At 41.5% G+C, this 15,314-nt stretch overlaps 1 protein-coding gene across 1 annotated transcript in view; it reads left to right on the top strand.

Annotated features, from left to right (window-relative positions):
* The window catches only part of LOC308398521 (synaptosomal-associated protein 25-A-like), a 41,330-nt gene that overhangs the window by 23,109 nt on the left and 2,907 nt on the right, over positions 1 to 15,314 (top strand). Inside the window, exons 4-6 of the mRNA XM_080885189.1 lie at positions 5,720 to 5,768; positions 11,786 to 11,903; positions 14,835 to 14,954. Of these exons, the coding sequence (XP_080741315.1) occupies positions 5,720 to 5,768; positions 11,786 to 11,903; positions 14,835 to 14,954 (287 nt within the window). The remainder of the gene's footprint in view (positions 1 to 5,719; positions 5,769 to 11,785; positions 11,904 to 14,834; positions 14,955 to 15,314) is intronic.

Below are 15,314 nucleotides of genomic sequence, written 5' to 3'. Positions count from 1 at the left end.
GATGAAGGCTATTTTTTATCGCTGAGACAGTAAATAACCAAACTGAATTAATACTTGTAAGTGCACAGTTTCCTCCATATCAGATGTAAAAGTGTGGTTAGTAAACCTGCATTAGTGCAGACTTGGAGGGTTTTTAAGGCACTTCAATTAAGTCTAGTTGGTTGGAAAGAGCTCTTAATGTGGCTGGCCTTCCATGCGAACCCACAAACTGAGTGAAAGTGTGTAAGGAGAGCTTGGCTCAGAAGGGCCAGCCAGGCAGACTGAAGTGCGGTTTGTAGCTTAAATAGGCCACTGCTAATGTGAAGGACAGAAATAAACCCAGACCTGTACCATTATCTTGGTGCAAACACATCACATTACACAATGTCATAGCAGAGTGTAGTAAGAAACCTCTAATGTGTATTGAACAACTCATGTCGGACATTGTAGAAGATTTCACTGTGCCTGGTAGTCACTGGCAGGAAAACATTACGTCATGTAGTGTGATATAACATGACGCTGGTAGGTGATGTGGAAATCATCTGCAAATGCTCTTTAAATAACTGAAAACTATTAGACTTTGTGGTTTAAAAAAAGCTGAACAGGCTGTTTGTTTTCTGCAAAACTCTTAAGGTTTTACTTTTCTTTGATTTTGAAATTCACTGATTAACAGCGAAGTGGTAAATGTATCATCTAAATAACAATAATAACAATCCTGTAGCAGCAGCGGAGCGATGTAGAGAGAAGAATAAACTCATGCAGCAACTTGAAAAGGTTTCATAAACGAGGACCCGCAGATTATTAAAGTCTTTATGAAAGATGTTATCGTCATGTCAGGCCTGTAGGAAGAGAAATGAAAAACTGCTCCTTGGTTTGTGATACGTGAACAAAGCAGATGAGAGCGGTGGAAATGAAGTAAAAGAATGAAAGACGGAGATGAACACGAGTAGATCAGACGAGGGGAAATGTGAACGATAAACAGATGGATATAAAGAAATCTGTGAAGGACATAAAATTGGATTTCAGTGTCTCTGTGAAGCAGATAATAACACAAGAGATCCGCTGGACAGACCTGGTGCACCTAAACGCGTAGTGAGGGTGTGCTGGGAACGTCTAGCAGAGGCCCCAGTCCGCGAGATATTCAACGCACACCTCCGGCAGAGCTTCAACAGCATTCCGAGGGAGACTGGGGACATTGAGTCCGAATGGACCATGTTCAGCGTCTCCATTGCCGAAGCTGCTGCATTGAGCTGCGGCCGCAAGGTGGTTGGTGCCTGCCGTGGTGGTAATCCCCGAACCAAATGGTGGACACCAGAGGTGAAGGGAGCCACCAGGCTGAAGAAGGAGAACTATCGGGCTTGGTTAGCCTGTGGGACTCCGGAGGCAGCCGACAGGTATCGACAGGCCAAGCGGAATGCGGCTCGGGCAGTGGCTGAAGCAAAAACTCGGGTGTGGGAGGAGTTCGGAGAGGCCATGGAAAAAGACTTTCGGACTGCCTCGAAGAGATTCTGGCAAACCGTCAGACGTCTCAGGAGGGGAAAGCGGTGCTCTACCTGCACTGTGAATAGTGCTGGCGGAGCGCTGCTGACGTCGACTGAGAAAATTGTCAGGCGGTGGAAGGAATACTTCGAGGACCTCCTTAATCCCACTAACACGTCTTCCGAGGAGGAAGCAGAGTCTGGGGATGAGGGGAATGACCCGCCAATTTCCGGAGGCGAGGTCACTGAGGCAGTTAAACAACTCCTTGGTGGCAGAGCCCCTGGTGTTGATGAGGTCCGCCCCGAGTTCCTGAAGGCTCTGGACGTTGTAGGGCTGTCCTGGTTGACACGCCTCTGCAATGTTGCGTGGAGATCAGGGGCAGTACCTGTGGACTGGCAGACCGGGGTGGTGGTCCCCATCTTTAAGAAAGGGGACCGGAGGGTGTGTTCCAACTACAGGGGGATCACACTCCTCAGCCTCCCTGGGAAAGTCTATGCCAGGGTGCTGGAAAGGAGAGTTCGTCCGTTAGTCGAACCTCGGATACAGGAGGAACAATGCGGTTTTCGTCCTGGTCGCGGAACACTGGACCAGCTCTTTATCCTCTCCAGGATACTTGAGGGTGCATGGGAGTTTGCCCAACCAGTCTACATGTGTTTTGTGGACTTGGAGAAGGCATTCAACCGTGTCCCTCGGGGTGTCCTGTGGGAGGTGCTGCGGGAGTATGGGGTGTCTGGCCCATTGCTACGGGCCATTCGATCCCTATACAACCGTTGCAAGAGCTTGGTTCGCATTGCCGGCAATAAGTCGGACTCATTCCTGGTGGGTGATGGGCTTCGCCAGGGTTGCCCTTTGTCTCCGGTTCTGTTCATAATTTTTATGGACAGGATTTCTAGGCGCAGCCAAGTGGCGGAGGGCTTTCGCTTTGGTGGCCTCAGAATCTCATCTCTGATTTTTGCAGATGATGTGGTTCTGTTGGCTTCATCGGGTGAAGGCCTCCAGCTCGCACTGGAACGGTTCGCAGCCGAGTGTGAAGCAGCGGGAATGAGGATCAGCACCTCCAAATCTGAGGCCATGGTTCTCAGCCGGAAAAGGGTGGAGTGCCCACTCTGGGTCGGGGATGAGTTCCTGCCCCAAGTGGAGGAGTTCAAGTATCTCGGGGTCTTGTTCGCGAGTGATGGGAGAAGGGAGCCGGAGATCGACAGACGGATTGGGGCTGCAGCTGCAGTAATGCGGACGCTGCACCGGTCCGTCGTGGTGAAGAGGGAGCTGAGTGTAAAAGCGAAGCTCTCAATTTACCGGTCGATCTACGTCCCTACCCTCACCTATGGCCACGAGCTGTGGGTAGTGACCGAAAGAACGAGATCGCGGATACAAGCGGCAGAAATGAGCTTCCTCCGAAGGGTGGCTGGCCTCTCCCTTAGAGATAGGGTGAGAAGTTCGGCCATCCGGGAGGGGCTCAGAGTAGAGCAGCTGCTGCTCCACATCGAAAGGAGCCAGCTGAGGTGGTTCGGGCATCTGACAAGGATGCCCCCTGGGCGCCTCCTGGGTGAGGTGTTCCAGGCATGTCCCACCGGGAGGAGGCCCCGGGGCAGACCCAGGACACGCTGGAGAGATTATATCTCTCGGCTGGCCTGGGAACGCCTTGGTATTCCCCCGGATAAGCTGGAGGAGGTGGCTGGGGAGAGGGAGGTCTGGGCCTCTTTGCTTAGGCTGCTGCCCCCGCGACCCGGCCCCGGACAAAGCGGATGAAGATGGATGGATGGAGATCCGATTTGATGAGCGGTGTCAGGCCTTAAGTCGGAGAGTAAACTACACAAGATGAACATGCTATTTTGTATTCATACAAGCTGTTTTTATTAGTGAAGTGATATGAATTGTAAATTATAATCTAAGCCTAAATAGACATATAACTAATAGTTTTACCAATGAGGTACACTCACTTCAACCCACAAACTAACAACCCATGTTTTCAGCCGTTATTGTGGTATCGTTATTGAATCACAAGGTAAATACGTGAAATGCATCAGCGGTATTGTGAGGGGCAGAAAGCAATCCCATAGCTAGTTTGATGAAGCTTTTTAATTATGACCTTTATTATTTAGGCTAGATTAGACCAGACTAGTATCGAGGTACCTTTATGTGCCATGTGAGCTGGAAGTAAAGTGTGGTTATGCAAATCATGTTTTTTTCTCAACTCTAGCCAAGTAGTTTTAGCGCCTAATGTAACCAAATTAATTTAGAAAAAAATGCCATGCAGGTTGCTGTGTGTTTCCCGTGTGTTTGTACCCCAGCCCATCTCTGAACATGGCCTTTTAAATAGTTTCAAAATATGCATATTTTTTATTATTTCAAAGTACTGTTACAGATTAAACTAATGAGAGGGTGTTAAATACAGTTGTGCAACAAGTACGCACAAAGTGTCCTTTGGCACCTGTAGCAATAGTATGCTGGATCTGTCCTTACAATTAATCTTGTGTGGATTCCAACATAAGGACCCTTTAGCATCACATTTAAACACACCGGTAAGCCAGACAGCAAAGTGCAAATGTGAATGAAAGATCAATACCAGCTGTGTTTATCTGAAGGACTGTAACTGATACAAATGCAGCACTGAGCCTCTAAGAAGCTTAAAATAAGTTCACCTTTAAGATATCACATTATTTTTATTCTTCCTACTTCACGAGTTGACTTTATATGCTTAGAAATATATCAAAAGAGGTCTGCTTCACATATTTACAAATGGTTAACATCAAAACAAAGTGCAAAGAAAGAAAGCGCCTTATCTGTTCATTGGGTAGAAATTTTTTGGGTGGGTGGGGGGACAGTATCCTGTGACTTTATGACTCACAGTGAAGTGTGAAAAAGTCCTGATACTCTGTGAGCATGTGTCCTTAACTAGCCATGCAGAAAGAAGTGATGTCACCGCGTGAGACTCTGCCAATTGGCGAGGTCAGATATCCTGTCCTGTAGTTCTGAGGCCATGGCTGCCCTCGCATGATTTCCCATGAGCCCTCTTGGGGAAACAAGCCGCCCTCCCATAGGGTTTATGCAAGTGTATCTGCAAACTTTGGCACAGCTGAATGCGATGCTAAGAATTATCAATTTCTTTCATCAAAACTCATGTTTTTTGTCTTTTAATGTTATTTATACTGAGAAAAATTTCCTCATCCAGTTTAACTTTACTCATACAGACCCATGCAGACCCAGTCTTTTTCAGCATTGATATAGATGTGGATCAATTTCAGTGATACGACTGATTTGTGACTGATTTATTCTAAATGTGTAAACTTTTTAACATATGTAACTAAATACACAAAAGATGGATACTTTGTACAGACATATCAGCACAGCAAACAGCCAAAAAATTGTAATGGGTTTTGTTTTGCTTCCTGGCCTGTTCACACATTGTTGTGGGACCTCTGGGGGCGTCCTGTGGTGCCTGACAGTAGGATGTTTGTAGCAGTCTTTGGTTCCTTCATGATTCCTGCTTTTTACACAACGTTAGACACAATTAGTTTTGTATTTTGGACATTTGGAAGTCCGATCAGTTCCTTTACCATATTTCTCGAGCTACAACTAAAAAAAAGCACAAAACATTTTAATGTATACTTTATTAATCCCCTGTAGGGAAATTACTCTCTGCATTTAACCCATTCACTCATTGAAGCAGTGTACAGCCACCAATCCAGCGCCTGGGGAGCAGTGTGTAGGGACCTGCTCAGGGGTACCTCAGGGTAGCCGTTCAGTGGATTCAAACCCTTGACCTTCCAATCACGGGGCGACCACTTTACCTACTGAGCTATCCCTGCCCTATTTTGTGCAGTTCAGTGGGGTGCACTACTCCTTTGGGGGAGACAGCTGTACCCCGAACCCATCTGAAAGTTGCTTAAATATCTTTTATCCCATTTTAAAAGATAAAAATATCAGGTTTTCTTTCAGAGGTGCGTTTTTGTCACCTTTGGACGGAGCAGACTAGCCGATCATCTGCTTTAATCTTTATATTTAGCACACAGACATAGGAGCAGTTTTGTAAAGCAAGAAGCTGTCAAAATGTCCCTGCTGTTTTCTGCTGTGCCTCTCAGGATCAGTTTCAAAAATGTGATTTCAGATTGCAATTTGACCCACTTTTGCTGCTGCTTTGATAGCTTTGCTCTGTTCTGCTCTGCTGACCTTCACTCATCTGTCAACTTTATTTCTCTTCTTCCTTTCACTTCTCTTCTCTGCTGTCGTCTTCTTACATCTCCTTCTGTCTGTCTGTTAGAGTAAAGATGCTGGCATCAGGACTCTCGTCATGTTGGATGAGCAGGGAGGTAAGTTGACAGGGAGAGATCACTTTTATCTGCTCTGCTCCTGATTCTCTCTTGCTGCAGTTTCACGGTGTACAATCGGAGAGTCGTCATCAGTACATCCAGTATAACACTCTAGATTCTCAGACCAAGTTTAAGGAAAAATAATGACATTTATGGTCTTACAGCAGACCTGCACAGGGAAAAGTGAAATGAAGGGGTTCCCACAGGTTCGGAGACCCTTTGCAACTTTTACTTCTTCTAGATCAACCTTGGCTTCTTCTTCTTGGCTTTCTCTTTCCATAATTTCAGGCTGAACTAAACATTGATTAAGTTTGGCTTTTAGGGATGCGACTTTTTAAAAATACAAACCAAAACAACAGAATCACTGTAAAACTGACTGCAGCACAACACTTTTTTTTATCAGTGGCGGAAGCCACAATTGTAAGAAAAAGTTACATTTGATTAACGGAGTATACTGGAATGTGCTGCTGAGCTTGCCTTCTGCTTTGCCTCCCTGTATTACACTTTCATGCCCTTTTCTCAGTCACATGTTTATGTTTATGCACCAATTCATCAGCTGAGCTTTGATGCAGGCTGATATTCCCCTCGTTGTTCACCATCCACTTCAGATATCATGAGATTTGTCAAAGGCAGTGGTTGATAACAACATAAACAGGCATCAGCTGTTAGTCAGTTTAACACTACACATTGATGTTAGCCCACATTTCACAATCATTGCAGCCCTACACCTTATGAATTAAAACTTGGATTCTTTCTTAGCTGTATGTTAAGTACATGTTTTACTTTGCTCTGTTAAACCAAGCTAACATGTTTGCGGTTCACCTGATTGTCAGGTCTAAATGTTCAGAGGTCAGTCAGTGACAGATAATGTGTCTTACCAAAGTCATTTTTGGGAGATTTACTCTATGACTCAAGAAGAGCCTTTTCCGGCCTGTTTTTGTCTACGTAACTTGGGAGCAAGTCAAACAAATAATGATTTTCTGTGGAGATTCTTCATTTTAAGATTTTCAGTGAGCAAAACAGCTGAACGCACTTCACAACAAAGTCAAATTTAGAGGGAAAAAAGTAGTATAGTATAGTATTTTTATTTCTTAATACTTGGTACATAACTCTGGGTGGATTACCATTACTTTTGAAAGCCACTTAGATTAATGGAAATCATGGATGTTTACCCTCAAAGTAGGGATTATAAATCCCTTCACTGTTTGTCCGCAAACTACACACATGTACATCACTCTGAAGTATTAATTAACACATGCGGACTGTCAGAGCGTAGTAACTCCAGCTGTTTTCAAACTCAAACATAACCTAGTTATAAGTGTAACTGGAGATTTTATGCATGATGTAATACATGTTGTTGTGCCAGTTGTGCAGACACCCAGTAACCATCATGTGTGGCTCAACTAGCTAGCTTAACTGGAAGCTCTAAGCACTAGCTTTGCAAAACCTGTTTAGAATGAAGAATACAGTGAATGAAACAGTCCATGTGACAATTTATTAAGATTCACTTAAAAAAAAGTGTAAACTGAGTAGAGCTGAAATTAAAGAGCTAAACATTACAACAGCAAAACATTGTGTGTGTGGCTTTAGTTTTAAATGGACACAGTTAGCATGTTAGCTTGACTGCATGAATGAAACACTTTGCTTATAGATAGAAATAAGACCTCTTACTGTTTAACACCAATGGTTATGTTAGTTCTGAGTTTTTTCCACAATTTTTTAAAGTGTATGAACACTATCGTCTCTGAAAAAGTCTCCATGTTTGCAGAGAGTCCTCACTATTTTTAAAAAGTGTGCTAGAACTATGGAAAGGTTTTTTTGCACAAACTCTGTGAAACATGCATTAGAGTGTGTGAAGAAAATGAAGTTCAGTGAAGGCTACTACCAGTCAGAGGTCAGTGGTTTGAGTCCCACAGAAGTTAAAATTAATAACATACTGAAACTGACTGAATTTGTATGTTTTTCCAACCTTCATAATAATATTTGAAGACTACTTTTCTGCCTTTAATAACCACAAAATCTGCTGGTTCGTGGATGCATGTAGAGACACAAGGCTCATGGATTATGCGTAAAAGAGTTTTAAGTAAAAATACAGGCAGCCAGAAATGCTATAATAACAAACAAAGGAGGAAGAAAGAAATTCTCAGTAAATATGTACAGTTAATATCCAGTAAATATATCTAAACATTTAGTCATTTGCTGAAAAAGTGTGAAAAAGTGCTTGCCCCTGTCCTGATTTCGTATTTTTTGTATGTGTCACACTTAAATGTTTCAGGTCAAATATTATAAATAAATATTACTTTTATTTTTGCTAATGTATTTATTTAGCTTTATATTAATCCTTCTGTGCTTTAATTTCGCTCCCATTTTAATTTATCTCCCTTTATATTTATGAATTATGAATTTATTTGTGAATATTATTTTTTAATGGTTTTACATTTACCATATTTATCTCATTAAAGACAAACATCAGATAAACATTTACAAAGCAAACTATAAAATACCATGTTCTGTCACATCTTACTATGTTATTCGTGGCACATTCAATTTTATTTATAGTGAAATCACATTTTGTTATTTAATTCTGGTCCTCCATATAGGAAATATGTCTGTATCTTAAGCAGGCAGTTCTATGCATGAGAGAGCAGCCTACAGTAATGGGCCTGTCAAAAGAACAGATAGCCTATTTTCCTCTTCTCTCTTTCCTCACATCTACTTTCCCCCTGAGTAACTCTTGCCACAGCACACAGCTCACTGCTGTAATAACAGGACAACAATCAATGCAGAGATTTAAATTACCTCTGCCTCTAAACGAATGTCCTCTGTACCTGACCCTACATCTCTCTTGCTTGCACTGCCTTTCTCTTCTCTCTTTTTTTCCGTCTATCCTTCTCTCTTGGTTACTGATGGTAATTTATTTGTGTCTCCTTCACATATAGATATAATTACCTCCTATATTTCTGTTAAAGAAAATCACTGGGCTGGTCATGCCTGTAGTAATTAGTACACTCTTGTTGAGGTGTAAACTGGGCGGGGACTAATCCCTCTTTGCACTTTACACTAAACGACATGCACGCACACTCATGCACAGGTCACACCGGAGGAGATTTGTCATTTCTTGCAGAGATGTCTCACCTGTGATGGAGGTCTTACTGCAGCTAATGAGCCCCTCCCTACTTGGCTGTTACATGCTGTGTGACCTAAATTCAACCAGACTCAAGGCTGATGGATTATACACAACTGTGCTTGGATGAGTTTTTAACAATTGTGACATTTTTGCAAACAGCACTAAACTTTGTCGATCACGTTTTCCATCTGGGGTTGCCATTTAAAACAAAATGCATTTGTGTTTATCCATGAACTTAATTTTAAGATCACAAAAATAATTTAGTTATTTTTAATTCATTAAAGAAGCTAAGTGTTCAAAAAATCAAGACTAAACCTTTTGTGAAGACAGACGATGGCCACTAATAGAGAAGATAAAGTCTACTAAACATTGAGTTAACAAACAAAGCTAAACATGTAACTTGGGAGTGTGTCACTGCTGCGTTCAGCAAGCAGCCTTTTCACAGGCTTGGATATGTGTCGGAAATTGCAATACATAAGCAAGAAAATCACTTACATAAGTCTAGACTTTGCAAAAGGTTTTATATATAAATAATGAAGGAGTTTTCTATTTAAATCAAGGTCAGTCCGTTTTATAAATGCGGCCCCTGCAGGCTGAACATGCATAACGATTTTGTCATGATTTATGTTGTTACGTCCCCCCCGAAGGAGTCTAGGCATACGAGTAAGGGGACCAGTAACAAATGAGTCCAGAACAGAATGAAAGGAGAACAGACAGGTGTTCTTAGTAAATAAAAGTCTTTATTATAGATAATCTTAACATAAAGAGCCGGCAACGCCGTTTTACCGATAACACTTGGAAAAAGGAAAAAGGTTGCAACAACACAGGACACAACAACCAAACAAAAACTCCACACCACGAGGAGGCACTTCCAGGGGCCCACAAGCTCACTCTGTCACTAGCAGCAGCTAGCTTTACTGCTGCCGAGGCCCACAAGCCCACACTACTCACGTGAAGCAGTTACACTGCACACTGCTTCCACACTATAGGATCTCTCCCGACAACTGCGACACCCAATGTGGGAACACCAGAGAAAAACCCCCTGCTCACAGCTCATCCCCAGCTTAGATAGCTTCAGAGGTGATTGCTGACTGGATTCAGGTGGCAAACCAGGCTAACCAAGAGCAGCTGTCTCCTGGGGAGAGAGGAGAGTGAGAGAAACAGAGGGGGTAGGAGTGGCAAGAGAGGAGGAGGCGGAGAAAAACACCACGCCCACACAAGGGCAGTTTCAGGAGGCACAGCTAGGGCCGTAACATATGTTCATAATAACTAGTTTATTAATAAAGAGTTGAAGTTTATCCTTTCCATTTTCTTAACTAATATTGGTTTCTGCTTAGCGATATGTCTGAGCCTCTCTGTCTGTCATTTTATTAGCAGGATTATTTAAAAGGTTATGAATTCATTTGCAAGGAAATTTTTATAGAGGTGGAACTTGGGCTAACTTTGACGTGATTAACTCGTGAAATTGATCTGGATCTGAGGATACTTTGAAGAATTCTTTTTAAGTAGACATTTTGCAGTTTTACAAAAATAGTATCACACTGACGTAAGAAAACTCGGGAGAGATTTTCTTGGTGTTCTCAATTAAATATCATAAGACTAATCTGGAACCAGATATTCCTCCTTATCCAGGGATTCAGTTTATAAATGGGGTAGGGTGAATTCAGTGTCAGACAGCTTTCATTTCTATCTACATCACGCAGTTACAGCCAGGCTTGAGACTGAAAAATCGATACATTGTTTCCTTTTGTCTTAATAATACACTGGTGGATTTTATTAAAATGTGCAGGCGCCATGACTGGATTATTCAATCAGTTTGAATGACCAGAGTAACTACTATGGTGGCACCTATAGATGGCATTACCTTCTTTTTCTGTGGCATTAATACTGAAGCCTGTTTAATGCTTTGCATGCGGCATTGTGTTGTTAAACCCTCCGATATGCCTTTACACAGGCACAGTAATAGTTTTTTTCAACAATAGTCCGTCCAAATTTGTACTTAACCTATCATATTTTGAGACCTTTTAAATAATCTTTGGCCCTTTCTGCCTCTTCTGATCCTTTTTTCTTCTTTTCGTTCCTTTTGGATCTCAGGCTTCTCAGCCACCTAAGCCATGAATTTCTGTCTTTCACTCTCTTTGTCATCTATTTCTATTCTCACTGACATGCAGTAATATTTAAGCAGTTAAGGTGGCAGAATAAATGTCCTTGTGTACACTTGCAGAATTGGATGAAGCATACTGCTACTGATTCTCAGCACCACTCACATCAAATACTTACTGAGAAAAGATGATCCCATGGAGGTAGGGAAAAAAAGGCTATCACGAGAAATGCATGCAATTAAAAGTCACATGGAAAGCTCCAGATGAAGAAAAATTAAAGTTCATTTGATACTTTTAATGCTTTTTGCCCGCTTTGCCTTCTGCATCTAGCAAAACACAGTCTGCCTCTTGCAATCTAGCGTAGAGCGCCAGCCCTCGATACAAACCAGTCAACTTTATTTCAACACTCTCATGCCTTTGTCCTCACCAGAACAACTTGATCGTGTGGAAGAGGGCATGAACAAGGTGAACGCAGACCTGAAGGAGGCCGAGAAAGATTTAAAAGATATAGGACAATGCTGTGGTCTGATATGCCCATGTATTAAAAAGTAGGTACCGGCCAGGAGTCGTGCGCTCTTGCCTGTCCAGTGCTGGTGATGGTGGTGGTGGTGGTGATGGTGATGTCTGATGTCTCTCTTGTCACAGTCAATGTCTTTTTTTGTCTTCTCTCCTTTGTCCCCCTTCTCTACTCCCATCCCCTTCCTTCCACCCTGCAATTTCTTCCTCTCTTCTCTTCTCATGTGCTTACGTTCTTTTGCTGGGATAAATGACAATGTGTTGGTAATCAGAACAACTGGAACGCATCGAGGAGGGGATGGACCAAATCAATAAGGACATGAAGGATGCAGAAAAGAATTTGAACAATCTAGGACAGTTCTGTGGTCTATGTTCATGTCCCTGTAACAAGTAGGTGTTGCCTATGTCGCCTGACTGCATGTGTTTCAGTGCCTGCCTACCTGCCTCTTTATCCATCTGCCTGCTTCTGGTGTGTAGAGCATGGTGAACTGTGGTGTGAGCAGTCAGGCCTACAGCCACAACAGCACGCTCTCTGAACAGGCACCAGCATTGCATGCACGAGTGTGAGACAGATTATTTAAATTAAGACTCTGCAGGGAGAGAATGTGTGCATGCATGAACAACATACGGATGCCACTGTATTTTCTGTCCAGCCTCAGCAGCTGTCAAAAGCCCTTCATTCCACATTGGATGAGAGATTCTCTTCCAGCAGGGAGCAGCATCTGCAAGGATCTCGGCCACAGAAACACTCCAAACCCTACCCAAACTCCCACCCTAACGTCCTGCAGCATGATGCATCACGTTGTGTAAAAGTCCAACCAAGAAACAAATCAGTTAGTCGCCTCCTTACATAAAGATATATAATTGGTTATGCCTCAGTGCATTCAAATGAATCCAAGCTTTTTTCTATTTTTTCTTTTTTATAACAATAGGACTCTTTGAAGAAAAAGGGTAACTTTGTTTTACTGGCTGTTATTGTTATCAAGTAAAAAAAAGCTTATCCTGGGTTACACAGTTACTTGATAGTCACAGCCAGTCAGTCTGACGGGTCCTCCAGTTCAGAGACATACGTTAAAGTTTTATATTTCACATTTAGCCTTTTGGAAATGTGTTTATTTGCCTTTTTGCAGACATTGTGGTGAAAATCTGCATTTTTAAATACTCTATCCATGTCAGTTCAAGACCCTACAATATTAGAGAGCAACCCCCAGTGATCCAGGAATTTGTTTGGAGGAAATTATGAATTTGGTGACAGTAGGAAGGACTCTATGCTTCTGTAGAGTGTAACTAAAGGTGTTATTGTATCACTTATAAACACATATATATATTTAAGGAAGTGAAAGCTGGGAAAATTTACAACCTTACCTCTGATTATAGATTGAATCCTACCTCTCTTCCCTCAACATTGCCCTGCACATTACAGTCTCATGCATGAGTTAGGCAAACTTGTTCTCTTTTTTCTGACCACTGTTTCAGTATTAAAGTTCTTAAATCTGTATATTTACTTTTTAAAGTTAAGTTGGATTGCTAATGTCAGTTTTGCCAAACTCCTGTGTGATCTGTTCTCTACCCTTTTAGCAGCCAAACTATGGCTGCTGAGTCATGTCTGAGCATACTACACGCTGGAACAAATACATTTGCTGGATATGGTTATACTATTTCAGAGCTATAGAAAATACAAGTGGCTTACAAACCAAAAGTGTATATATAAGAAAATTATATTTTTTATTTTCATTTGGTTTACACCCAAAGTGTTTCTCAGATATTTGCCTGGGAGTGAATAAAGTGAAGTCTTAATGATTAACAATATGCACATTGTATGTACAAAGGTACAAGCCATGAATATGGGGAGTTGGGTAAAACTTGCTCTTTTGTTTTTGAGGAAAGGATTACACAGAACCAAACAAATGATTTTTGTGTTATATCTGATTTTATTCCTGTATTACTTAACTGGTATTTTTTTTAGTATTTTTGTTTGCCTTTAGTGTGTAAAGCAACAATTTTTAGATCTAATCTGGAAATGACATTACATTTGAACAACAGATAATTATTGTCCAACACAGTGACATTGACATTAGCACTATCCTTTTCGCTTTACTTCAACACATCAGTCATTATGTATGAGTAAAGTCTCTTTTTCCCATTTGGAGAATATTTAATATTTGGGTGTATTTAAAATCCGTCTTTATTCTGCTTCCAGAAGATTTGGTTTTTGGGTTCAGAGCTTGTCTATTCTATGGCTCTTTGGTCCTCCCTTTTGTAAACCAGTAGTTATGTAATCCTGTGGTTACGTCATATGTTTCATTTGATTGAGACTGTTTGTATGGCAACCCTGGGTCAAATAGCACGAGAAAAAGAATTCTAGCATGTCTAGAATACCTGGTGGGTGAATTTGTGTTGCCTCAAATGGGCTGTAATTGGCTGAAAACCAAACTAAATTTACCTAAGTGGAAATCTTCACCTACCAGATATTCCAAGCATTGTAAAACAAATGTTAAGAATTACATTTGCTTATTTGACTGTATGCAGTGAATCCTCCTACTGATCTATCCATCCAGATGAAATGAAGGGCTGGTTTTAGCAAGTCTTCCATGCAAAATGATCACATTGTATGTTTAGGGATTTTTTTTTTTTTTAATTAATATGCTTTTTTTTTTTTTAAATCACATTGGATCTAACGGCTTTCTTTTAATAGATAGAGCATGTATCGGATCCTTTGCCTTTTTTACATTTTTCCTTTTTCATGTCAAATATCATGTTTCTGCCTTGCATGTCTCCTCACTGCATGTTTACATCTCTGTGTTTGTGTGTCTTCTGTCTGGAGACTGCTTGTTGTGTTCAGTGTTTGTGCTTTTCTGTATGTGCTTGTGGGAGAAGTTTTGTTTTTAAACTTTTAATTCCTTTCTTGCATAAGCCACATTGAAGCTTACTGTGTTGGATTCAATTGATCTGCATGTTAGATCAATTATTTGCTAACAGACTGCAAATGCATGTATGTAACCTTATCATACGTGGCTGGCATGTTGCTTTTAGGTGGCTAATTGGCTTAAAACCATCTGCAGTGTCTTCTAAACATATATTCATATATATATGTTTTGATTGTAAATAGCAAGAAATAAATCCACATGGATAAAGCTGCTTACTCACATTCACACTCACTGGCTGCCTTACATGTTTACTCAGATACACAAACCAGCCCACAAATACACACATACACAACCATTCAGTCATTAACAAACATGCATATACATGCACACACATAAACATACACACACAGAATAAAAAGCTACACTGACTCTGACTGAACTGTATGTGTGGTAGGATTAAGGGCGGGGGCCAGGCCTGGGGAGGGAACCAGGATGGAGTGGTGAACAGCCAGCCGGGGGCACGAGTGGTGGACGAACGCGAACAGATGGCCATCAGTGGGGGCTTCATCCGCAGGTAACCATTCATGTGTGTAGGTGTTGGTTTGTGTACGCCCCAAGCTTGCTTGTTTGTGTCTGACTCTGTGCATAAATGCTCAGGTTTGGTTGTTGTGCAAAATGAGATATGTGGTAGTGTTTATGTATGTAATTATGTAATGACTGGAGGCATATCCTGGAGCCGACTGTTCATGTGACTCTTTAAGTAACTGTTTTCCTTCCTTATGCACAATGTGACTGTAATCTCTCAACTGAGTTTCGCCTCAGGAACAGATCAAATTGTATATCAGTTTAATGTTTAAAGATGTAAATACTGACGAACTGTGGAGACATTTCAGTCTGCAGCAATATCTCTTTAATTATGCATTAATTCGATATT

This window comes from Rhamphochromis sp. 'chilingali' (genome assembly GCF_963969265.1).
Source record: "Rhamphochromis sp. 'chilingali' genome assembly, chromosome: 6".
Taxonomy (NCBI): Eukaryota; Metazoa; Chordata; class Actinopteri; order Cichliformes; family Cichlidae; genus Rhamphochromis; species Rhamphochromis sp. 'chilingali'.
Note: the sequence above shows the minus strand (reverse complement) of the source record. Positions and strands in the feature narration are given on the sequence as shown.